The sequence below is a fragment of the Ylistrum balloti genome, unplaced genomic scaffold (assembly GCF_031769215.1).
Source record: "Ylistrum balloti isolate Yb309-2 unplaced genomic scaffold, AGI_CSIRO_Ybal_v1 Utg369668, whole genome shotgun sequence".
Lineage (NCBI taxonomy): Eukaryota > Metazoa > Mollusca > Bivalvia > Pectinida > Pectinidae > Ylistrum > Ylistrum balloti.
In genome coordinates this window covers 2,134,552-2,161,688 of record NW_026781915.1, presented here as the reverse complement: position 1 = coordinate 2,161,688, position 27,137 = coordinate 2,134,552, and the positions used below count along the sequence as shown (strand labels likewise).

The following is a 27,137-nucleotide window of genomic DNA, read 5'->3' as shown; positions in this document are numbered from 1 at the left end:
AATATATTCTTATACACCTGGAAACCTCCAATCTTATGGACACAGGTAATCTTACCGAAGACAACAAACCACTCCATACTGTCCTTTTCATCTCTTTTATCTCTAAGTTTCAAAAGAATCAATTTTCATTCTGTATTTCAGCATCCACTTCTATCACCTTTTCAAAGCAATATATTTTTTCACAGACTTCACACTCATCGAGTACTAGAAGCAATTCATTATTTTCCTTTACACAAGGAAATCCATTCTTATGCAAGGTGATCTGTTCTAATCCTGTATACAAGGTGATCTGTTCTAATCCTGTACACTAGGTGAACTGATATAATCCTGTATACAAGGTGATCTGTTCTAATCCTGTATAAATGGTAATGATTTCTAACCCTGTAACCCATCAGGCTGTCACTGAACATTTTCTGGTCATTCATTGTTCACATGTAGAAGAGACTTGTTGTGTCTCACTGTAGTTCTTAGCCTTTAACACACAACATGTTTCCTGTTGAGATTCTTGTGGTAATACACAATCTATATATGAAATCCAACTTGCCCATTGCTATCATTGTGAGATTCCAGGACCCTTGGTTTACGTTTGAGACGCGGAGCAGGTGCTGCATACTTAACTGGACTGATCTCCCTTATAGTGGAGTAGCCCTCACTATTGGTTCTCTCCCTTGGTGGTACAGCTCCTATGGTGGAGTAACCATCGCCCACCCTCTCAGTACTACCAGCACCACCTAGTGTGGATGTACTTGTCCTTCGCTCTGTGTTCACAGTTGTCATACTTGTTCCAAGACTTGCATTGTCCTGCAGTTGTCCATCTGTCAACAAAATATTCAGCTAATGTATTCTATGTTGGAATGGCAATGAATTTAATATGGTACAAGACCCAATCACATTCTGCTGTCCCACTTTTAACAGTTTGTAAAAAGTTCAATAGTTGAAAACTTTGCCACCCCAGACAAACAAATGGTCATTACAGACTCATTCAAGCAATTCCTGTACATAAGATATATACATTAAAGTGTTCAGGATAGTAATGAAAAGAGGAAACGATGGATAATTCAAACAGTATATCATGGTAAATAGTTCAAAGTTCAAATCAAATTACATCAGAAAGAATCTTGTAAAAGTCAGCAAACATTTAAATGACTACAATGAAGATGTCAAAATAAATTTTACACAATACCTGTAGTGTTCTCCGATTCTACAGTAGTTGTGTCATTGTCCAAAGAATCAGTCTGCATTTTAGCAAAGTTTATGAAAACCTACAAACAGAATATTTATATAGCCAATATAACATGTGTAACAAATTAATGTATAACAGAGCACATCAATTACCAATCAACTACTAACTGGTCTTTAATATTTTGTTTTTGTAAAAAATTCCCTCCAAAACAATGTTAGAAAACCAAATTATCAAACGGAATAAGAAGATGACAAGCAAACAAAATCTTAACCTAATGAGCACTACTCAGGTACAACTAAGTTATATATTTTTCAATGATTTGAAATGTTGCTTGTCTGGGTTTTTCTCCAGAACGAAGAAAACAGGATAATGCAAGGTGCATTGTGATCTAGTGAATGAAGTGTGACCTTAACCTTCAGGGACCAGACCCAAATATGTGTTATGGCACACTGCCGGGTCATAATAAATATCTCAATGAAGTTTGGGATGGAAAGGTAGGCAGAAGATAATCAGATAAAGAAAGCTTTATGCCAATTCTAAAGTATAGGTTGGAGTGTAAATAAGATGAGTATTACTACACATCTCCAGCATTATGAGATCAGTGACCACTTTAATGTGTTTAAGAGACTTACCTGGTCCAGTGTGGTCTGGGAGACTGAGTAGTCCTCTATATTGAAACCCTCCCTGACAGCCTCTATTTCCGAGAAGATGTGAGACAACGGCACGTCAGATCCTAGTTGGTACTGAAGCATGTTGTGATGCCTCTCCCGAAGGTAGGCGGACGGAAAAGTTTCCTGGATAAAGGCGTCCACAATGTCCAGGTCAGGATGGTCTCCTGCTATCCGTACTATCACAATATATCCATCTCCAAACCTAATTACAAAAATATAGCTGTAAATTCCAATGTCCACTGTGATTGTACTGTATTGCCTGGCCGAGGAAGTTGTCCATGTGTGTTTATGTCTTATAAGCTAACAGGCCAATTACATTAATAATTTGAATAAGACTTAGTTAAAGCAATACTAAATCATAAAAGATAATACTATGAACTCGCTACTAGTATATATAACATGTAACTGATGAAACGGCTCGGGTGAAAGTCTAAATATTGTCACTTAAAGGGTTCTCTTTAAAAGAAAATTTCTTTCAAAGAAGTACACCAAAGCACAATTCACGAAAACAAAAATGAAATGTATTATATAAACATTATACTTGATTTGACAAATACTCAAGGTAATTTTTTCTGATCCACTAATTCATTGCATAAAAAAATTTGTAAATACCGCTTCCTCCGTACCTGGTTTTAAGATGCTGTATACTACCAATTCCCCTGAATCGTCCATTCACCATTATGGCCAGTCTGTTACACAGTGCTTCACATTCCTCCATACTGTAAATATAACAATAAAGTAAGACAGGCTCAAATGTTACCCTTATTACCAGTATCTCCTATCATAGTCTCAATCATTCTGATGTTATATAAACCTTTTTTTTCATCGGTCTGGAATCAACTCCAGACATTTGCATAAAAATTGATAGAAAAACAGAATAATTGGGACTACTCTCATCAGTAATGTAAATATGACAGTTTAAGAGAGTTTCAAATGTCCCCCAATGTCCTCACTCATCCATAATGTAATTACAACAATAAAATAAGAGAGATTCAAATGTCTTTCATCATCATCCCTATTAATAATGTCATACTAATGAAAAAAGTAATGGATACCCAAATAATACCTTTATTTTGTTTTAAAACTTTTATAACATGTTGAAAACAAAATCTGTTTACCTGTGTGAAGTAAGGATGACAGAGCGACCATCTTTGACAATATTGTTGATACAATTCCACAGAAATCGTCGGGCTACTGGGTCCATGCCAGCTGTTGGTTCATCCTGTCGAAGACAAGCAACAACATAGCAAATTAACCTGAGTATCACAGATCTTCCAAATTTCAGATGCCTAATCATGAGGTCTGAATTCTGTTGATTTCAATTCTAAAATTTTTTCAACCCAATAAATCCTACCATCAGTTAAGATGTTTTGTTTAATAAGACAAGGATGTATATTGGGCACACTTACCAGAAATATCACAGAAGGATTGCCTATAAGAGCTATGGCTGTGGAGAGTTTGCGACGATTTCCTCCTGAGTAAGTTCCGGCAGGTTTGTCAGCATACTGTGTCAGTCCTAACTTTGTAATGGCCCAGTCTACCACCTGTAACATTTTACAAATCAAGAGTTGTGATGATCAGTCTAAAGCATTGTGTATTAAAAAAACTTTAAATCAAGGATATCTTCAGCTTTAATTTTTTTTCCCCAAAACAGTAATTAAAGATCATGTTTTCAGTTTCTTTGTTATATTACGGAGATAAAATATTGATTTTCAAACAAGACAAACATGTAGGGTTGTTTATGGTATATAAAATTATTTTCAGGGTAGCTGCCGAGTAAGTGTACCACAGAGTATCTTACTTACATCTTTGATATCAGAGGATGGGATACCCTTAATCCTGGCAAAGAAACAGAGCACTTCCCTAGCAGTCATCAGTGGATCAAATGCATCAAATTGGGGGCAGTACCCAATGCTGCGTCGAACCTCCTTTACTGCTGTCAAAATACTGTTAAGATAAATGTTTCAGTTTATCATGAGGCTATCACAAAAAGAAGGTTATGCCTTTATAAATATTTCTATCAAAAATGAGAACCCTGAGGCTATCACAAAAAGGAAAGTAAGAATTCATTTTAGTATGGCTTTTAGATGAAAGTAAACATTTAATTAGATAAGAGTAGCTTTGAAACAAAAGTAAATATCTACCTAAGAGCAAGTCTAGCTTTGTGACAAACGTAAGTATTTACATAAGTAAGAGCAAGTCTAGCTTTGTGACAAACGTAAGTATTTACATAAGTAAGAGGAAGTCTGGCTTTGAGACAAAAGTAAGTATTTACATAAGTAAGAGGAAGTCTGGCTTTGTGAGGAAAGTAAGAATTCATTTTAGAGGAAGCATAGTTTTGAAACAAAAAGTAAACATTTACATAAGTATGGCTTTTAGTATATTTAAAGTAAACATTTTATTAGATATTTACATAAGTAGCTGGCTTTGTGACAAAAGTAAGTATTTACATAAGAGAGGAAGTCTAGCTTTGTGACAAACGTAAATATTTACATAAGTAAGAGGAAGTCTAGCTTTGTGACAAAAGTAAATATTTACATAAGTAGCTTTGTGACAAACGTAAGTATTTACATAAGTAAGAGGAAGTCTGGCTTTGTGACAAAAGTAAGTATTTACATAAGTAAGAGGAAGTCTGGCTTTGTGACAAAAGTAAGTATTTACATAAGTAAGAGGAAGTCTGGCTTTGTGACAAAAGTAAATATTTACATAAGTAAGAGGAAGTCTGGCTTTGAGACAAATGTAAGTATTTACATAAGAGGAAGTCTGGCATTGTGACAAAAGTAAACATATCTATATCTTCAACAAAAAATAGATTCTTGAGTTTTCTGTCTAGTCAGAAAATGATATGTTAAATGCCATCTTGATGTGTCTCTCCATACCCTTAGTGTGGTGGCCCTATGGTGATGTAATATGAGCCCTACAGTGGTGTAATATGGTGTAATGTCAGTGGCTGCTGACTTTGCTACCTTCTATGATTATAGTGTAACAATTCAATTTTCTATTACATATGATTACACAAATAACACTACATCCAAATATCAAAACACTTCCTTACATAACCATGAATGATGTGTGGGAATATTGAAACTGATATTTTGAAAGCGATTAATAAAACAACAATGTCATACATTTATTAAACTCTAATCAGTTCAAATCATTAAGGTACAATGTATCAACAAAATAAAATTTGGCCATACCTATTTTGTTTCAGCACTTTTCTTAGTAAAATAGATAAACATTCAAATAGGTTTGCTCGTTATACGATGTAATTAAATGACCTGTAATTAGAACTCCATTACATCTAGGCTGTACTGAACTATGTCAGTCCGTGAAGGGATAACAGGTCCTTAGTGTCTCTTAAATCAGGGACAGTAGAGGACACCCAGAGGTCACCCAGAGGACACTATAAGGTTATCCAGTGGTTACTTATTAACACTTCCTTGGGGATTTAACTACTCACAAGTTGATCCTACCAATACTCTATTGAGTCACATAGAGTTCATGATGTCACTAGAATCAACTTTCATCATGCTTATAATGCAGCTTCCGACAAGCACTCAATGTAATGTTCGTTTTCCTTGGTCAACTCATGCTTTTTCTTGCAATATGGACATTTACCTAAATCCATTGATGTAAGCATTCCCATGTGTCATATTCAGGTAGCCTGTCAACATTTTGAATGTTGTCGTCTTGCCTGCTCCATTAACGCCCAACAGTCCAAAGCACTGTCCTTTTGGCACACCGAGGCAAAGTCTGTCTACAGCAACATGGCGTCCCTTTCCGCCTGGCACCTTATATACCTGTAACAATATAAAATAAGCATCTGAGCATTCGATAGAAACTCACAAAGTTTAGGGTGAACACATGTCTCAAACATTTGAAATAAAAAGGATTGAAGAAAAGCTCCTCACAATCGTTTGTAATAAAGTAGACTTCATTATTGTCTCACATATGTTTGAAATAAAAAGGTATAAAACAGTATTACAGAGATGTTAGTAAGGAAACAGTCTGGAAAAGTCACCACAAAAAATTGTAATTTATGACACTTGAAATTTGTTAATCCAGTATTCACCTTGGTAAGATTGTCAATCCTGATAATGTCATCAGCTCCATCTTCTGATAGAACACGCATCCTCTCTCGTGCCACATCTTCATCTTCATCTTCCACTTCCTCCTCGGGAGTGGCACCAACCCTGTGTGAGGGAACGTCGCCAGTAAGACATTGAACAAGCTCAACCAACAGTAAACAACAATACATTATTGTCCGTTAAGAATCCTTCATATCATTTAACAGAATCTTTCTTTCTAGCAAGTTTTGTTTTATCATCTGATGTATATTTGTAAGTAGTTCTAATATTGATTCATAATGGCTGTTAACAATAATTATCAGAAATCAGCATTACCTTTTATATATACATGTATGTAGTACACTATGACAACTTTATACACATTGTATTTGGACTAGAACCATCATGACAGTACTTACTTTTTACGAATAAAGAAGTTATGTTCTATGAGAAGGTTAAGCAGGAAAAAGACAAGCCCACACAGAAACATCGAGAAGAGGTTTCTGCCAACCTGTCCCCACACTAGGGGAGTTACAATACCATCTAGATCTGAAACATAAGTAAAACGTGGTGTCAGTGTACAGTTGATATGCCAAAATAATCCTACAAGTTAGTGTTCTATTTACACAGCCTATAACTGAAGATATATGAAATTACACACAGGTATATATTTTTGTGTGGCTCAAATTTCACGGTTTTCCATGAAGTTACTTTTTTGTTTATACAATTTATTTTGTTGATAAATAGTATTCGAGTCTGGTAGTGCTGTGGTAATGCATTCGCCTTTCACCCAGAAGTAACTTACCAAACTTTTTGAATGCAGTGGTGTATACTTGTGACCGAGAGAGTTCAAGTAGGCCCTGGCCGAGACAGAACTGGGGGAGGACAAGCAACACCTGTTTCAGGATGTCATTCACTTCTCCAAGTGTCTACAAATAAGTAACATCATTTTTACTGCGGCACAAAATACATGTTACATCACAGTGTTTTTAAAACACCATCAGTAATTGACTTCACCTGTTGTTACTTTTTAAAGTATTTTATAATCAATGACCTATAGTATACTTTATTTTAGTGTCTGACATAACAAGCATTCTAGTCACCTACCATTCTCTTGACTAGAAACTTTATGTTCGGAAATGAAATAAATGTATGTTATTAAAATTCATTATTTTGGCAATGTCCAATCAGACATGGAAACAACACAATGACAATGACACAGTTTTGTTTATTCGACTGGAATGACAGCCTACACACTTACGGGGTCATCATCAGCCAGGAACTCCAGGATAAAGGTGGCCAGGGTCGAGGTGGTACCAAGGAAGATATTTACAGACTTGAGCGTCACCATGGCAGTGCTGGACACTCGGAACAGGCGGGAAAATGGATACATCACAGGAATCATGGCCCAACTGTCAGAGCATCAAGGAAATAATCAAAGTGTCTGAGGATAGTTTATATATGTGTAACATAAGTACTCTCAACACTCAGGAAATGCTATTTCTACCATTTTTGTTTTAACAAAATTAGACATAATATGGTATCAAAATCTGTTCAAACAGGAATTAGCCAAAATAATTATCATTATTGTAAACGTACACCTCACTTGTGTGTATTGAAGATCTTTGAGAGCTTTGTACTTACCCATACAATACTAAAAGAAGTAAAAGTGCTGGGAAGTTTGTTTTTCCAACATATGCCTCGCGTTGAAATGCCACAAATATACATATACTCAAAGAGGCTGACACAAGGTAATTTAACTGAAACACAAAACATATCATTGTAATCTTGTACATCAATAACTAGGAGAGTTGGATAGACCTGGCAACAATTATCTAGTGTCTAATTATTCTAAAGCATGAATCTAACACACGATAAAACCATTATAAAGCACAGTAAACCAATGTTTTATCCTTCTGTTAATGCAACTCTATCACATTAATGAGTGTATGCAACACAGCTCTATTCCAACAATATTTTAACTCAAAGCTTGTATAATAACAAATCACAGTGTCAGTGTAATTGACACTGATGTACTTACCATGTCCCAGGTGAAGTTTCCAAGCCAGTAAATGGAGGGGTGGATACCACTCACAAACTGGAGATGTTTTGAGTCCGACACTCGCTCCTCAATCAGGATCATGACAAAGCTTGCTGGTACAAAGGACATTGCAAAGATGACACAAGTGGAGATGATAATGTCAGTCTTACTAGTAGCCCTGAGGAGAGGTAAAACATTGTTAGTATAAAAGTACGCCAATCTATAAAGACTGAAATTATACAATATGTATTAATGGAACTTTTGTTTTAAAGTAAAAGAGAAATGGAAATCTGGTTATGTTACTTTCATGTAAATGTGATACTGTGGTACTTACGAGGCTCCATCACGTGACTGTTTCATGGTAAGATTCATGGGGTGATTTATAGTTGAGATACCATATTTGTCAGGGTCCTGGTGGGACTGCAGCTTGCTTCTCAGAATAATGTTGTTCATCACATTCATGTAGATAACCACTGCTGGCCATCCCTTGTTGTTATACCACACCTGTATAGGTGTTAAACATAAACAGCTTTATATACCACACCTGTATAGCTGTTAAACATAAACAGCTTTAGATACCACACCTGTATAGGTGTTAAACATAAATACCTTTACATACCACACCTGTATAGGTGATAAACATAAATACCTTTACATACCACACCTGTATAGGTGATAAACATAAATACCTTTACATACCACACCTGCATAGGTGTTAAACATAAAGAGCTTTACATAATTATGTAGTACCACTATCATTAATCACTGTGTGTACCCCTCTCAGTTATCAGTATTTTTTGTAGAATTTTTCCAGGCGAGTCCAGAACACCAATTCCAGAAGTTTAATGAGTCCCAATACTAAGATATACAGTGGGTTTTTTAAAACTTTAGTGAGTCTCATAGGAAGAACATGATTCCAGGACTCAAATATCTGAGTCCCCTAAATCCCTGCAGTAATGAGAGGGACGCATGTCATTCTATAAACTTTGATTTTCTTTTACGTGATTTGCTCTGGCCTATCTTATGTACCCGGGTATGCTGTTTATTTGATTCCCTACCTTAGATATGTTGTGTACTGCCACACGACCCATGATAGAGTTGATACCACCAAGGACATTCTGAAAGCTCCTGTTGGACTCTGTGCTGGCCTCTCGTAATGTGTTGAAGATCTGTTTGATATGGTCGGTGTTAAACTGGGCCCACTTGGACTTCATTCCAAATGACAGACCACCATACCTACAAACAAGTACATTTCTATAGTGATGATTTTTATTTCATACCCAACAGGAAGATTACTAAAATGTTCAATGAATGAATATCAAATATTACTGATGCCACTAAAACAAAACTGAAACCTAAGTTAAGCATGAGATACATGTTAAAGTAACAAAGATCAACTACATGTGTTTATAGTTAATGATAAGGAATATATACCTGCGTTTACGGTAACTCTGCACAGTCTTCACCAGCCAATCAGTGATGTTTCTGTCTGTCAAATCGTACAGGAAGTCTGATGTGGGTAGTAGACGTTTCCTTGGCACTGGTCCACCAGCTCCTGCAATACAAGTAAAATATATCATAAACTGGCTGCTGACGCCTGTGATGCAATTAAACCATACCATATACATGTACTGGTCTGTGGCACTGCAATACAAGCAATATATGTCCTACACTCATATAATTTCTAACAACACCAGAGCTTTATCTGCTGGAACACACATCACCTTTACCTGCTGGACATCAGTGATACCTGCAGGAACACACATCACTCTTACCTGCTGGACATCAGTGACACCTGCAGGGACACATATCTTCCTTACCTGCTGGACACCAATAGGGGGATACATATCACCCTTACCTGCTGGACACCAATGGAGGGATACACATCACCCTTACCTGCTGGACACCAATGCAGGGATACATATCACCCTTACCTGTTGGACACCAATGCAGGGATACATATCACCCTTACCTGCTGGACACCAATGCAGGGATACATATCACCCTTACCTGCTGGACACCGATGCAGGGATACATATCACCCTTACCTGCTGGACACTGCTGGACACCTGTAGAACAGGAACAGTCAATGTTGTCTGCTTCGTCCCAGTTTTCTGCCTCTGTCCATTTAGATTCAGTATTCGACTCTTCACAAGGAAAACCACTACAACAATCCAGTATCATCAGGTTTTACAATAACCTCACAGCAAATGAGCTCCATCACAAGAGACAGGATAACTAACCCCTCGCCTAACATAGATGAGACTTCACCGAGCAATAGGTGAAACCCTTCAACACAAATATCCCATGAGCTAATTTTGAATACATCATTACTGACTTAAAGACTTGACACATATATTACTACTGACTTGAAGATGAACCGCATACATATTAGTAAACTACATCATAATAAAAAGGACTTACTCTATTGTGTAGACATCTGGATTAAGGCATCGGTTCCCCACTCCATATTTGGACAACAATATATTCACAGACTCTTCAGTAAATTTGGTTCCTCTAGCATCATTACTGCAAAATAAAAACAAAAGATTTTCACACCTTGTCTAACTTCCTCTCAACTGTACAGATATTCTTTTCCTTTGGGTACACCTTGTTGCAATTATTGATCATCAATTTTTGTGTAAATTTAAACATAATCTATCTTTAAATTTTACCTGTAAAACATATTAAGATGTGAATTTCCTCTGGGAGGTAGGAGTTTCCATGGATGGAGTTCCAAGGGCGGGGAGTCAGTGAGAGGGGGATCAATCTCAGCAAACACCATGGCTAGCAGCACGAAGAAGGCTGGCATCACAAGCTAAACAATGTAAAACATCAACATTTACAGTCAATATTGATCAGGAGAGGGACCAAATTACAGAATCTATTTAAATGGATTTAAGGAAACACCTACTATGCTTCTAACAGATTGGAGCTAAATATCAAACCCATTTTATTTTCAGTTAAATCTTAAACCATTATATTCTTTAGGGGCAAAGATCAATAGACATGCTGTGGTGAGCTATGTTTGGTTTGTGACCTTTCTCCCTGCATACATCGGTGAAAACATTTACACAATGACAGATAAAACAGTTCAATTAGAAAAGGGTATCAAGAAAAGTCTATAAAATAAAACTGAATTTATATACAGCAACTCACCTCACAAACAAATCCTTTCTTGCTGCGTTTGAAATGATGGAATCTCCTGATAAAGATAGCAAGGAATTGGTGCCATAGTAGGTGTTTTCCCTCCAGTTTTACCTGCTCTTTGTGGTTAAATCCGACCTCTCGTTTAATGACTGTCATAGGTTCTGTAACAAGACACAAGCATATTCTACTATGATTCAAAATGTTTAAACACACAATGCACATTTAACCAGCTATAAGTGTTGGAAACAGACTAATGATTGACAAACTGGCCCCTGCATTTTATGAATACTGTTTTCCTAATCTTCATTTTTTCCATATATGACCATTATTAATGGTAACATAAATTTAAGAAGAGAAGGACATCAGCCTTAAATTTAACAAACACTTTCCTAACAAGAGCCTTACATCAAGTGATAGTCTTATGGTAAGGAACACTTGTGAATCAAAGGCTGACAATTGTATCTGTTGTCTGTTTTATCTGTTCTTTCTAGTGCCAAGTAGACCTTGTTTTAAAATTGACTGATACAAAATATACTTATAAGGTATATTTAACATTGTTGCATTTGAGTGAATTTCTCAAAAATCTTATCCACCTACCCAGATATACCACCTCCTCCCTAGCTTCTCCTAACCCCCATCCACCATGAAACACAGACTAATATCTACCCAGGTATACCACCTCCTCCCTAGCTTCTCCTAACTCCCATCCACCATGACACACAGACTAATACCTACCCAGGTATACCACCTCCTCCCTAGCTTCTCCTAACTCCCATCCACCATGACACACACACTAATACCTACCCAGATATACCACCTCCTCCCTACCTTCTCCTATCTCCTATCCACCTTGACACACAGACTAATACCTACCCAGATATACCACCTCCTCCCTAGCTTCTCCTAACTCCCATCCACCATGATATACACACTAATACCTACCCACATATACCACCTCCTCCCTACCTTCTCCTAACTCCCATCCACCATGACACACAGACTAATACCTACCCAGGTATATACCACTCCTCCACCTTGACACACAGACTCTCCTAACTCCCATCCACCATGATATACAGACTATTACCTATCCAGGTATACCACCTCCTCCCTACCTTCTCCTATCTCCTATCCACCTTGACACACAGCTAATACCTACCCAGATATACCACCTCATCCACTCATCCACCATGACACACACTAATACCTACCCAGATATACCACCTCCTCCCTACCTTCTATCTCCTATCCACCTTGACACACAGACTAATACCTACCCAGATATACCACCTCCTCCCTAGCTCTCCTAACTCCCATCCACCATGATATACAGACTAATACCTACCCAGATATACCACCTCCTCCCTGGCTTCTCCTAACACCCATCCACCATGACATACACACTAATACCTACCCAGATATACCACCTCCTCCCTACCTTCTCCTATCTCCTATCCACCTTGACACACAGACTAATACCTACCCAGATATACCACCTCCTCCCTAGCTCTCCTAACTCCCATCCACCATGATATACAGACTAATACCTACCCAGATATACCACCTCCTCCCTGGCTTCTCCAGTGTCCTCTATCTGTTCCTGAGCTTGCTGTTCCTGTATTTCCTGTAATTGTTGCCTTGGGGTCACTCTCAAGAAAGACTGGCGCTTGTTTCTACGGAAGCTCATTTGAGTGACTGGTCTGGGAACTCGACCACCTACAACATCACAGATAGGTTAAATATGTATACACTAAGAATGAACACATTTATAGCAAATCACTTCTAATATCCATGGTCTATTTTTGCCCCTTAGTATTATGCAAATAGATTACCACAACACAGTAAACCTGTAACACACTGATCTATCAGATTTTGAAAGACATGCACCAATGAAAATGGAAATACAACAAATATATAAAAGCAAAAGGTCACATCATTAGTGTGTGGAGACTTACCATCAGAAACTTCCTCTAACCTCTTCCTTTTGACCTCATCAGTCGGACTTTTAATTATCTCCTTGTCTTTCTCATTAACAGTTTCTGCTACTTTCAGGAACACCTTTTAAATAAAAAACAAAATAATATTAAGGACAAAGTACACAGTGTATAAGATATTCATATGAGAAAATGAAAATTGGAAACAAAGGGCCTTAACTCCGTATAAACTGGGATACAAGCATTGAATTTAGAATGCAACACTTCTCTGTCCTAAGAGCTTCTTGAATACTTAATTGGATAATTACATTGATGAAAGAGTTAAAGAGATATAGCTCAGTCAAAGAGATAACGAGATGATATAGACTTACAGTCTAACCAACATTCAGAACACAAAGCTGCATTTCATTCTTGGTCATCCAGTCACTCACCTCTTCCAGACTTGTGTCAGAGATTCCGAAGCTAGAAATCCCCATCTCCTTATGACAGCGTTCTAGTTCCTCAAACATAAATACAAACTCGCCTGTCTGGGTGCCATAGTCTGGTAACTGATACGTCAGCTCAGATTTGTTGCTTTCCACAAGCTTTGCCTCGATCACAAACTTTTTTATAAAGGCTGTCAACCGCTTCTCAGAAAATGCTGAAAGCAACATGATACAAGGAACATGAAGATGATTACAGATGTGTGTATGATTAAACTTAAGTGTGATAGGAAACAATAGCTATTGTCAAACAACAAAATACTACATGATACCGTGGAACTGAAAAACAGGACATTTATTATAATAAGTCCTGTGCCAATTCATTCCTGTTTGTCTTTATAAAGAGAGCAACAATACAGCAAAATTGAAAATTCTAACTTTGTCACATAAAGCATGATAACAAAGAAATTAGCAGACTACCCTCAGATAAGTCTGTTATGAGAAATGGTTTGTTTGTTTATTTTTAGGTGCATCTATATGGATTTAAACATTGAATTATATCCACACCTGGCTTAAGGTCTCCATCAGGTGGAGGAGTTGGCATCAGAAAAGAGATGTCATTGTCATTTGACCTTTCAGCAAATCCTTCGTCCACATCTAAACGAGCCTAAAGAAGAAAATTGAAAACAATAATAGAATATTTGTTTTCATTGAATTACAGTCAGAAATATATATTTTTTGCTTGTAATAAGTTCAAGAAGCCTAACCAGAGATAGTGCTAGGGGAGAATTATTACATACAGTGATATATACAGTGCAACTTCTCTAAACTAATCCTTCACAAAACCAATCACATCTTGAAACTGAACAAATGGCTATATATGGAATGATATCCTCTTCATTATAACTGTAAAATATTGATATCAATTATATTTGAGTCTAAACAGGTAAACTTCATTAACTGCTGCAATGTATAAGAGTTTGTGGTAAGTATGGGCTAATTCAGGGTCAACATGGAAACTATTTTTCGATAAATGTATTAAACATACTGTTTATCAAAAGTGTTCAATACCTCTCTCCGCTTGGGCTTCAATATCGGCAGAACATTTTCATATATCATCTCATACTCATCATTGTCTTCGTCTACTTCTTCAGCACCTTCTCGTACCAGTGTCATGTAGTAACCGTTGCCATAGTGTGACTTGAGAAAGAGACTGGAGCCACAGCAGCAGAGCTTGCCCTGTGATATGATAGCTATTCTGTCTCCAAGGACATCAGCTTCATCCATGTGGTGAGTGGACAGCAAAATTGTACGGTCTACACACAAAAGCGATGATATAAGGATTACCTCCCTTAGAAATAACTCTTCAGAATTTTGTTTGGGGCTTGGAGAGGATATTTACAGTAGGTAGGTGTGATACATGGTATTCAAAGTTCTTCATCAGAATTATGATACAAGTAACAAATTCTTTAAAAGATATATCATATCATAGAGAGTACAAGGAAATAGCATTTATAATTGTGTCTTATTTTACAAGGGATAATACTTAGCCCTTATCTAGATTACAAAATGTCCCTACATAAAATATACATATTTACAGACATTGGACTATAAATGTTCGTTCAGATAACAACTGCTCATTCAGACATACTTTCTTTGAACTTGAGGAGAAGTTCCCAGATAGACCGTCTGGAATAAGGATCCACCCCAGCTGTTGGCTCGTCAAGGATTACTGTTTTAGCATTTCCAACAAATGCTATGGCAACAGACAGCTTTCGCTTCATACCACCTGATAAATAGATGATGAAAAAATATGAATGCTTGCATCACAAGTTTATGTAACTTTGATTTTGGCAAGATTATATAAATAAGTTGTCATCAGTAAACTAACCACTGCAATAAGTTAACAGATTATTCGGAGATTAAAGTAATTAGTCTGATTTCCTTCTAACACAAAAACATGACTGATATTCATATTTCCCTTTAAAATTGCTTTTACCAAGCAAATTGAAATTATAACTAACATCAGAAATCACTATCTAACAGATACAAAATTTAGCAATATTTTTAAAAATCAAATGGATGACAACCTAACCTGAAAGCATTTTGGGAACAGCATGTTTCTTGTGGGCTAGTTTGATGTCTTGTATTAACTGTTTAGTTTCAGCTTTGGCCTGGTCGTTGGTTAGTCCCTTCAATCGTGCATAAAACCACAAATGTTCCTTTAAGGTCAAACTGAAACATACAAAAACACCAGTGATTATTTCTAACCTTCTAGAGTAGAAGACAAACAAGAAACATTGCAGTGGCAGATACTGAACAGTGAAATACTTTGAATGTTAATGTCACTGATTAGGATTACTTACTAAGGGAAGAGGGCGTTGTACTGAGGACAGAGTCCCAGACTAGAGCGAATGTCCTCCATCTGGGTAGTGATGTCCTGTCCGTAGACGTAGGCTGTACCCTTACTGGGAGGGAACAATCCTGTCAGAATCGACCTACAATCACACAGATAAAACAGAAGGAAGCAATGAATTACATATACATACATAATCATTTCCTTTCTACCTCATGTAGAATCTTCATTACCTTGACAATGATTATGAAGAACATCACTAAATAGTGGTTTTGGATACAAAGTCATTAATACAAACTGAGAATTCCACTCTGGACACTGATTACCTAATAAATTTGCATTTAACCAGTTTTTACAGTGGATTCTCTCTAACCTTGACAATGCCTTGATAAAGGAAAATCTTGAATTCTAGTTTCAGACTTACATTGTAGTGGTTTTACCAGCACCGTTGTGACCAAGAAAAGATGTAATCTGGCCTTCATAAAAGTTAATGTTGAGTCCATCAACAGCCACCTTTTTGCCATATACTTTCCTGAGATTTCTGATGGAAACTCCAAGAGGACGGCTTACAGGTTCCTCCTCCATGTTGGTTCCTGTGGGAAACCTCAATTAATCATTTACCACAAACAGGGATTATAATTTTCAAAAAGCAACAATGAGATTCTTTATTACTTGATATATTTCCATTACATAAAAGAAATATATCATAAAGGTAATTTTTTCTTTTCATGAAAGTTTAAACGATTAAATTATATCAATACAGCTTGACTGAATATCAAGGCACTAGTTCATATATGAGAGAGGACAAAATTATTTATACTGCAATAAGCCCAGGGGGTACCAACACATTACCTCTGACTCAAAGCCAGGAGTGGGCTTATTACATGTACCTCTGATTCATTTGGCTCATTTGAAACAGCTTTTGTTGGTATTGTTTTTACAGAACAGCAATAGGTATGGGTGGGCTTTTTGCCAGGCTTTGATGTATTGTTGGATCTTTAATAACACGTTACATTAGACACTTATGGACTTGCTATGAAGGAAATCACAAGTCTACATATCCTATCATATGGTGGTGAACATATAAAGTTATTACCAGTTACCACTTCAGCTTCATATGGATTGACTTCCCCTTCCTCAGTTTCACCTTTGGCCGTTTTCTTTACAGTACCACACCAATAAGACTTCAGGAAAAAGAAATAAAATGGCCGTGGAATCCCATACTGCCCTGAATAAAAAGTTTGTTCAACTTGAGTACATGAAGTGTCATCATCAATACCTTGATTTTCATCAAATACCTGAATTCATCATATATAAAGAAGATAAGTTAGTGATCATTTCAGTATTTCACTAGAATTTGGATACAGATATCGAAGATATGAGAACATTGTGTTTTAAAAGTTCATAAGATTTAGATGAATTAAGGTGCAATTTCTATAGTAACATACATCCAAACATTGTAATGTTTAAGTTTATACTTGACTTTGTTAGAAAATATCAGATGTATGACATTGGTGTTATGTACCTGGAAAGACAGCCTCTATGTACCAAGTGATAAGTCCATATATCAATGAATCCAACCACAGCATGAGGATGCAGTAAAGCATGCTGAACTCATCATCCACTAGGGGGCTCTGGGCAATATTACTCCACTGTATCCCAATGTTCTGTTCTTCATACCGTGCAATGTAGGTACAGCCAAACCCAAATGCCACATTTGACGAAAAACACTGAAAACAGAATGACATACAAACCAAATGAAATAGATATCAGGAAAACAGAGGAATTTGGACCTACTGGGACACAAACTACCTATATTTACAAAGATTCAGTATCATAAATACTTACCACGCCCATCTTATGCAATCCACTGAGGACATCTTCCCAGCGTTTGGCAAAGCTGTATGGCTGATACATGAGGAAATAGATGAAGCCAGCTGAGCAGGCAGCCAGATTGGCCTGGGAGAAAAACACGCTGATCATAAACACCATGCTGATTGTAGCGACACAGAAGGAGGTGAAGAACACTAACAGTATGAAAGGGTCTGACTGCTGTATGATCTTTCCGTACTGAAACAGTAAAGGTCATCTTCTAATTGTGAATCAGGAAAGACATGAATACTTCCCCAGAAAATAAAACTCAATATGATAACCACTCTATCTAGCTTACCTTACAAATGACAACCTGCCAATAAACAAGTGTTGTAATATTTTCTATAACGAAATGAAGCCTCAACCCTTTGAGGTGAAACAAATAACCCACTAACTGGTGATGTTTGGGTAAATTGTAAATGAAAATTTGATAATGAAATAAACTATCTATTTATCTTTATACATTTTCATTTTTTCACTTTTCCACAGTACTGAGACAGACAATCACTCTATCTGACTTACCTTACAAATGACAACCAGCAAACAGACTGTGACGAACATAGAGGCGAAGGCATTGATGAACCAGGCCATCCAATGGACGCCGTTCCCAAGTCCCATGATCTTCATCATTTCCTTCAGGCGCTTTTCCTTCTCATACACAATGTTCTTACACAGTAACGCCACAGGGAAAACCCAGGCCAGGATAAGGAAAAGTGGCAATGTCTTGGAGATCACTTCCATAAACCTGTAACAAAAAGTTTAGTAGAAATAGCGTATTTCCTGAGCTAAAACATTTCAGTAAAAATAGTACCATTATCTCCAGGCATGCTCTTTAAGTATGAGACTAGCTTTCAGTATTATCTTTTGGCAGCAGTTAATTGTCCTGTTAAAGGATACATCAAGGTTTTAGGCATGATAACAATGGGAAACTGCTAATTTACAATCTTCCATGTGAGATCATCAAACTTTCTCCAGACCCTGACTCTGTATAGAAGCTGACAGATGACTTACGAGTCCTCAGTGTAGCAGGGGTAGGGGAACTGTTGGAGGATAACGCCTGTGTCATCTTCACGTCCAGTCTGTAACTTAATGATAGCATGGTCTACCATGTCCTGTAGGTAGGCGAAGCCATACGTCAGATATTTTGTCTCCGTTCCTGCACGTCTTCTTGGGCCAGGACGCCAATACCTATAACATCACACATGACGCACTACAACTCAAGACTGTTATATCATAAAAAAGTTACTTCAGGATTGTACCTTATTTTACCAAGGGGGAAATTAAATGGAAAGATGATAAACTGTGATTAGGGCATGATTAAAATCTTACTTGTCAGTGACACGTTTGGTGTCGTCCACTTTGGTGGTGTCCATCCTGATCTTGTAAGAAAGATGAGAAGGGAGCTGGACAGCACCTGGCTCCACATCAAAGACAAGGGCTGTAAATCAAATGGTTGTACTATCAGGTAATACAAAACATCTTGGACACATTTCTCATCTTTTTTCAATATTTGATCATAATGAAATGAATGTCTAATGCCCTCCTATGAAAGAGATATGAGAAAAGTAGTATGTTTGGTAAGACAAATATTTCACTAAATTTATACTTCCTCCACTTTGAATTTTTCAACAAACCTCTATTTAATTCAAATTTCATAACAAAAATGTACTTCAAACTTTTTGAAATCTTCCAGGGAAATAATCAAGAGTTCATGTATCAGTTTTCTGTCCTAGAAAAATCCTTGGTATAAGTATGTATATGTACCTCATTTGAAGGAAAACAATCGGTACTAGTAGTGCGTAAAGCAGGCTTTTCTCAATCACTTAAAGTGTATAATTAATTATCATTATGACCTAGAATTTAAATTGTATCGATAATAAAATCAAACAATCAATAAACACAATGAATTATCTGCCACTGACCTCCCCAGAAATTGTCAGCCTCAATCATGTCAAGGCTGTTCTCAATGAGCTCTTCCTCTGACGAGTAGCCAACAAACTTGTTGAACTGAAAACACTGTTGAATACATGAATATTAATTCTGATTATACATCATGTGAGTCTGTTTATTCTTCAGTTTACCATCTGATAGAATGATGCAAGCAGATTGGTTAATATAAGAAATCACAACATATACAAGAAATTAAATGCTTGGAGGCATTTTGTGTCATATTGTTCCACTTTTATATGCCAGAAACTACTGAGCCCGTTAACTGACATGCTCCATACTTATTTTATTTCGTTTTTTTGAAATGTTATTTTGTTTTTTTCGAAATAATAATTCGTTTTTTAGAAATATTATTTCATTTAAACAAAATATCAATTCGTTTTTTCAAAATAATAATTCGTTTTTTAGAAATATTATTTCGTTTTATCGTTATAAGTATGGAGCATGTCAGTTAACAGGCTCTGTAAGAAACCACTAACATGGACCATACATTAAAATCAAAAAGTGAAAATCCTGATGATACAAATATCTATATTGATATTTGGAAATATATGTAGTTTGGGATTAAAATATTCCTAAATCAATAAAAACTTAAATTGGAAGATTACCTTGCCATATTCAGCCACCACCCGCGCAAATATCTTAGTGTAATGGAGAGTTTTCTCCCAGTCAAAATTGCCGTCTGCCTTGGGATCCTTGCTGAAGTAGGTCTGTAGGAACTGGCAGACGCTTTTGGATGTACTTTGTTCAGAACTTGCCTTTGACTTGATAAGATTCATTGTCTTACTCTCCAACAGATCACACAAACAAGACGTAGAAAATGCCTACAAAACATAGATAACTTTAGGAATAAGCTATATGGGACAGAAATCTGGATTCTGATGAAAAGCAAGAATACAAGATATTGAGATGAATATAACTAGTATCTGTTTTTTTGCCAAGATAACCATTGCACCAAGCATTTCTCATAGATTCAATTTCATCTGTATTTTGGTCAGAATTTGGCCAATGTCCACAATGGAGACACAACGTCCCGCAAACACTGAAATCAGGAAATTCCTTCCGGGAACAGCCGTGGATCCAAAAGGATACCATGAACCCACTATAAATAAGTAGGATAGATGTCAGGAGTAGGCATAACACGAAGCAGTTCCGGTCCAATCCACGATTTATTCGTGCCGAGAGTTGTTAACACGTTTGGATCCAAGCGATCCGTCATCAGAAAGGTTTGCCTATTATCATTAATTTATATTTAATTAAAACAAGATAAATTTTACAACAAAACACTATACAGTATGTCATTACTTCAATGTTTTTACTGTGAGATAGAGTATACCCTGATCATATCCATGGTGGGACTGGTTTTCAGATATGTCTCCAGGTACAAAGCATAATCCTCCCAGTCTTCTGCTAGCTTCACCATCTTAGCCAGGTCTTCAAATGTCTGGTTCGCCTACAATACACACAATAATAATTTGTACTCATCTATACCATATTTTTAATCTGTTTTGAAGTGGTTGTATTTTTGAAGACTATATTCTATATCAACAAAGATATCTTAAACATAAACACCAGAGATTCAATACAGATGAGTGAGTACCTCTGTATGTTTTTGTTAAACAAAGTCCACTGTTGTCTTCTCAAAATCAAACCAATTTATGCAATATTCTAATGTAGAAATGGTCTACAGAACCCTTATCAATTGATCTAAAATATTGAGTATCCTACCATACACATTTCTTTAAGTGTGAGTATGAAATTTTCATTTCATATATGGAAGGATAAAACTGTAACCAATGATGAGTTTTCCTTTCATAAACAATGACACAATTTTAAAATACACCTAACAACCTATAACAGACATATTCAAATAAATGAATTCACACAATTTTTTAATCAGTACAGGTATACGCCTACCCCCTTGATGATTTCTCTGACAGCAGGAGTGTCCGGTGCATATGGAATCTTTCCCAGGACAACAGGCCGTAGATTTTTCCAAAGAATTTGTGTGTTCACATTGGCATTCATCAACTCCACCAACTCCATACACACAGGTGCTGCCAATGTATGTAGTGTCAGAATAGCAATCTATTGTCAACATTAAGTATACAATTTCTTACATTTTCTTGAACTATATTAATCCATGAAATTAAATGCCCACAAAATAGTGATTTTTTGATAAACCACAAAAATTGGACCCCACAAAAATATATGATTTTACAGTTTTTGTTAGAAATACCTACATGACTTTCAATTGCTAAATATAGGATTTTTATAGACAAAAATAGAGTTTTGAAACAATTAAAAAGATTGTGTCCATTATGTATACTTTGGTGTTAAATAGCTTAATTTGATTTATTCACTAGTTAGGCTCTGCCTACCACTAGGTGTACCCCTAAAAACTGAGTAGATGAATTGCAACATACACATGAACTTATGGGACAACGGCTCTTAGGGTATTTTTGTCCATCACCATTGTTGTTTGTGTATAGTAGACATGTTTTGGTATTGGTGAGAAATTCTAATGTTTCAAAATCAGTGTGAAAACTCAATATCAGTGTTAACTCAATCACTTACAATTAGGTCCATAGTCATTCTTTCCTTTGTTTTTGTCATCCTTGATGTCCGGCCGTTTGAAGGAGTTAAATCGATCTAAAATATCCAAGGACTTAGAAGACTGCATTTGCATGAAAGAATTTCTCCCGCAAACAAATTTCCCTAACTGTTCCACGATAACTTCGGGACTAGGTTTGCCTGTTTTTGAAAAAAAGGCTATCAAGTCTTTAATTGGCTTTTCAAATGTGGCTGCATCTGTAGAGTCAAGATCTTTCACCTGCAACATCATCAGTACCACAGCATACTAGAGTGTTTTTTATATATCATTTTCAGGTGTCAAGATTTCACCTTTCAAATATGTAAATAGAAATTAGTTAGCATTCAGTGTCTTCATTATCAAGTTCTGTAAACAAGCTGTCTTTAGCATACAGAGTTTTGTCTGCAAATTTTTCAATAAAAACTAATTTGAAAAAAATTGTCATGAATTGTACAGTACAATATTGTCTGTTTTGTGAAAATTACTTGCTTTGAACTTATTGTGATGCAGAAATTAGGAACGTATCCCTAAAGGAAGTGAGTTTGAAGTATTCCATATTGATCAAAGTAAAATACTTTGTATTGATTTTTTACTTTTTTACTTAGTAAAATACACATATACTACAATCTCATGTGTCTGACTATCAGTTTTGTTCATTTGTCAAACAGAAAAACCTAACTTATGTATACTAGGATGTCTATGATCAAAGGAAAACACAAGAACATATGTTTAAAGACATCAAATTAACATACTATATAAGCCTATATATAGCAGTGTTCCCATGTGTATTTTGAAATTAGGAATACAATATACATTAATACTTAACAAGGTATCAATAAAGGAGAGTGCTTGAAAATCGCAGGTACAAGTCTTGAATTTCGTCCATTTAGGGGTTTCATAACCTCACACAGGGGTGATGAAGGAACACTGATAGAGTTCATGTTTTGGTTGATAGCTCTTTGAAGGAGATATTTCAAATTACTTACATCATTGAACAGCTCTTTCAACTTCCCATAGATTTTAGTGACATTTGGTATTTTTCCAGTATTTAAAAAGACAAACCTCAAAACCTGAAAATTAGATTATAGAAGACACACTTTAGATAGGAATTTAAATACGGATCTGTATGATAGTGCTGGGTTCCTAAATAACAATCTCTATCATAAATTTTCCCAATTATCACACATTCAATCTACAAAGTATTATATCTTTGGTGAAATGTTGGCAATTAACTTAGTAAATTTCAAAGTTATCTTTAGAACGTATTATCAATTACTGGGGAGGTTAAAGCTTCCAAACTATTTTACAGAAAAATTACTAAAATACAGACAACAATTAAAAATTATTACTCATCTTTTTTCACATTTATGATGAAAGATTCTTCAAATTGAAATGTGATCTCTAAATTGCTTGGTCTGCATTTTGATTTTAACTTTATTTTTAACAACATTTTTAATGAATTTACATATATTCATCAAGTAAAGACTATCTGCCACAGTAGTATGACTCACTTACCTGAAAGATGAAATGTTGAATGCTGTATTTGTTTTTAAAAAGTTCATACAACTTGACAAGGTGTGCTTCAGGTATGCGACAAAGCTCAGCCTGGACTGTTCGCCGTGCAGCCATGGTCTTGAACTTAAATGACTCTAACATGGAATCTGAAGAACACACAAAGTCACGGACTTCCGCTGCAGACTTCTTAGCCCCAACAGTCCTACCAATCCTGGGACAAACTTCAAAGTCCTGTAAAACATCACTCAGGTGGGGACGATTAAACTGAAAAAGGTAATGATTTGCTGATAAGAACTAATGGAAACTTGCTAATTTAAATTGAGGTAACCTAAACAGCTGAGCAAACGTGTGATTTCAGTTATCAAATGAATATCAATAATTACTGCAAAACTTGGAGGATTTTTACCAAATATTTGCATCAGACAGGATTTTCAATGTGTCTTTTGAGATATTTTTTTATCCTTGAAAATAGCAATACACAAAATTCTCTGAAAAATGCCTTTTTAGAGTACTTGGTAGAGACTAGCATGTGTCATTACCTAATTTGAAAAAGCCTTACATGGAGTGTTGGGAATTTGAGCAAATACCACCAACAAGGTCAGGGAACTTTACAATCATTCTATTAATGTGGATTTATATTTCCTATGTTGTCCTTTTACTTTTTGAGACTTCATTCACAGCACATTTGTAACTAATTTCATTTGTGTGGACAAAGATATTCATGACTGAACTACACATATGAATGTACTGAGAAGGCAGTTAAAAATTTAGGAAAAACTACATCCAACGGAGGAAAAAATTCAAGCAGGTTCAGAAAACGTATCATTGTATGTAATCTGTATTTCCTGACTCCTGTCGTAAGACAATGAAGTGATTCTTACCTGAGTAAAGTCTATAGAAGCATTCAGTAGGTTGACTAAGGACATTTCTGTCAGTGTAATGCTATTGTTCACAATTTCCTGAACAAGTTCTCTGGGATTTTTAAAAAGGCTCAACACTTTGACATGGCCTGAAATGAACACATTTATAAACTGGTTAGATATGAATTATCAACTTTAATAGAAAATTTAAGAGAAATATTGATTAGTTCGCAAAGGAGAATTTCATTTTCATCCAATGACTGAGGTATTGTCACAAATCAAATGATATGCTGTTCTGTTTTTGAGGCAAGAGAAATACATATCATATTTACACTTATAATAGCACAAAAACATCAACGTCAATTTGGATAGAATTTCCTACTCGCTGCGTTACAAATGATAAAATTTCAAATACGAAAGAAGCAACAGAAGAACATGTGGTTCTTTGACATCTTAGGTACGTCATCTCTGGCATTTACTTTTACATAAAGGATGACAATTTTTAACAATCACAAGACTTGTGATCAAAAATCCAATATTTATGCCTTGTTTTCAAGCATAACAGTATTAAAACTTGGCAACAAATTGGACTTATGTTTTTCTTGTTCTGCTTTTTAAAAATGTGATAATAATAATAATATTGCAGTTAAATAGCATAATATTGGTTCTGCTGAGAAACCTTGACACCACCTTTGGTTGAACCGTTGAGGATCTTGGCAGACAGAGAACTAATGATGTCCCACGTTCCAATTAGGTCCATGATCAGCTTCCTGTCCATGTTATTGTTGAGGACGTCTGTGACATCTTCAACCAGCTTTGTCATTCTATCAGCAAAGCATTGAAAAAATATAAATAATGACAAACTTTCAGTATAATTATGGATGACAATGTATCATAATAATAATAATAATAATAATAGTCTTTGTTTATACTTGATCACAAATTTGAGTCAATGACTCGTATTACAATTTGGTCAAGTGTTGACTAAAAAATATACAATATTTACAAAATATTATGAGCTCCTTTTTTAGGGTACATTGGAACATCAAAAAATGTTTTAATTTCGAAGAGTCCTGATGTAAAAAACAATATTTTCGAAAAATTAATTGGTTTTGTTTTAAAGATGCAGCATCAAGTGGAACAAAACACTTACAAAGAATCCTTGTAGTCAGCAGTGTTTCCTGGCATTTCATTTGGTGTGACTGTCTCATAACAGGTGTTGTTGAAGGTACAGAAAAAGGACTGGAGAAAAGGCACAATACCCACACTTGGCAAGGACTTTCCATCAAAGTGACCTTATAAGGTAAAGTGTACATCAGTAGTAATAATGTGTTTAAATATGACTGTTCAATCAAGTATGTGTCATTTACTATATGCTGGTGAATCCTATTGTGTCAGATAGACAGACACTTGACTTCCATCAAATTTTTTTTTTTTAGGTACATACAATATAAAGTTTCTTATGTTCAAGAAACTTTATTTTCATCTGAATTTTTGTTCAACTCTATACAATAAGAAATATCAAAATTTTCAAAATATAGTATTAAAATAATCAAATAATATAATACTCGGTAACATTAAAGAGAGAAGAAATAAACAGATTTACATACATTCCGGGTGGTTCCACTTGAGGTCAGGTCGTGTGCGTACTCCCACAAGTACAAAGACTAAGATGAGAGGAGATACCACTTCCACTAGCAGGCGACACTGTGGTGCAAAATTATTATAACTATTGATATAGCAATTAAGATCAGAATGGTGAGATGAGAAGATGGAGTCGGGTGGCAGGGAGGAGGGGGGACACATTTGCACTAGCAGATGACACTGTGGCATAAAAATAACATATTTAAAGGTACTGCAATTAAGACGGAAAAGAGTGGCTAGGGGCATCATTATCAGAAGTAGATGACATTGTGTGTTCAAAATTGCTAAGAATTCGGGGGTCCCAATTTAAATCAATTATATTAAATGGACCTCTCTAACATGGCCACCTGTCTATAGATGCCATTTTTCTTCCAGAAGTAATCTCAGTTGTAATATGGCTTATAATAGTAATCAAAAGAAGTAGAGTGATGAGATAGAAATAACAGGATTAAGTGTCCAGTTCCCCGAAACTTCGTGTAATTGTGAAAGGTGTGGCAGGTTTGCCACTGGATTAGCATAAATACTTGTGGTTTTTCAGTAAGACACTTTGTAAAGTATAAATAAAAAGAAAAATTAAAAAATTGATAATATGATATGATTGAACAGGACAACAGTCTGTTTATCTATGCTGACTTTGGCAACTATATATATGTAGGTATATTGGACTTTTTATGAATGATGTTTGAGAACAAGGACGGGACACCTTGGAAGATTGACCTACAAAAGTACTAGCTATCACATGGCAATCTGCTTGTTTTATTTTCTTAATCAGTTAAATCAAAATATAAAATCACAGTATGATACAGACAAACTTACCTTCTGGCGCCATCTCAATGTAAAGTTTTTCCACAGAAGCAGAGACAGTTGATTCCCATATCCCAT

General features: G+C 35.9%; 1 protein-coding gene across 1 annotated transcript; it reads right to left on the bottom strand.

The window, feature by feature from the left end:
- Window positions 1-386: 386 nt before the first annotated feature.
- On the bottom strand, window positions 387-27,137 carry LOC132561613 (ATP-binding cassette sub-family A member 7-like). Its single transcript, XM_060226315.1, has 48 exons — window positions 27,072-27,137; window positions 26,222-26,318; window positions 25,765-25,906; window positions 25,302-25,435; window positions 24,633-24,760; window positions 23,752-24,015; window positions 23,223-23,306; window positions 22,221-22,476; window positions 21,561-21,700; window positions 20,980-21,096; window positions 20,252-20,467; window positions 19,619-19,712; window positions 19,026-19,134; window positions 18,708-18,884; window positions 18,219-18,441; window positions 17,673-17,894; window positions 17,350-17,554; window positions 16,921-17,052; window positions 16,249-16,417; window positions 15,835-15,966; window positions 15,564-15,703; window positions 15,120-15,257; window positions 14,540-14,784; window positions 14,036-14,135; window positions 13,478-13,686; window positions 13,068-13,170; window positions 12,664-12,828; window positions 11,122-11,273; window positions 10,638-10,780; window positions 10,387-10,491; window positions 10,011-10,126; window positions 9,397-9,517; window positions 9,021-9,198; window positions 8,297-8,466; window positions 7,963-8,140; window positions 7,566-7,681; window positions 7,183-7,333; window positions 6,727-6,850; window positions 6,341-6,470; window positions 5,927-6,047; window positions 5,473-5,654; window positions 3,660-3,801; window positions 3,264-3,398; window positions 2,973-3,076; window positions 2,481-2,573; window positions 1,816-2,056; window positions 1,184-1,262; window positions 387-815 (listed from the first exon to the last, which is right to left on the bottom strand). The coding sequence occupies exons 1-48, from the start codon at window positions 27,135-27,137 to the stop codon at window positions 523-525; spliced, it is 7,281 nt and encodes a 2,426-aa protein (XP_060082298.1). The 3' UTR covers window positions 387-522.

Bases quoted from the DNA above. Each gene is read 5' to 3' on its own strand.
- LOC132561613 (XM_060226315.1), bottom strand. From the start codon at position 27,137: ATGGGATATGGGAATCAACTGTCTCTGCTTCTGTGGAAAAACTTTACA. The intron at 17,053-17,349 runs GTACATAACACC...CTTTTTATTCAG, and splicing joins CATAGAGGCTGTCTTTCCAG to GGCAGTATGGGATTCCACGG. The intron at 14,785-15,119 runs GTATGTCTGAAT...TTTTGTGTGTAG, and splicing joins TCTCCTCAAGTTCAAAGAAA to ACCGTACAATTTTGCTGTCC.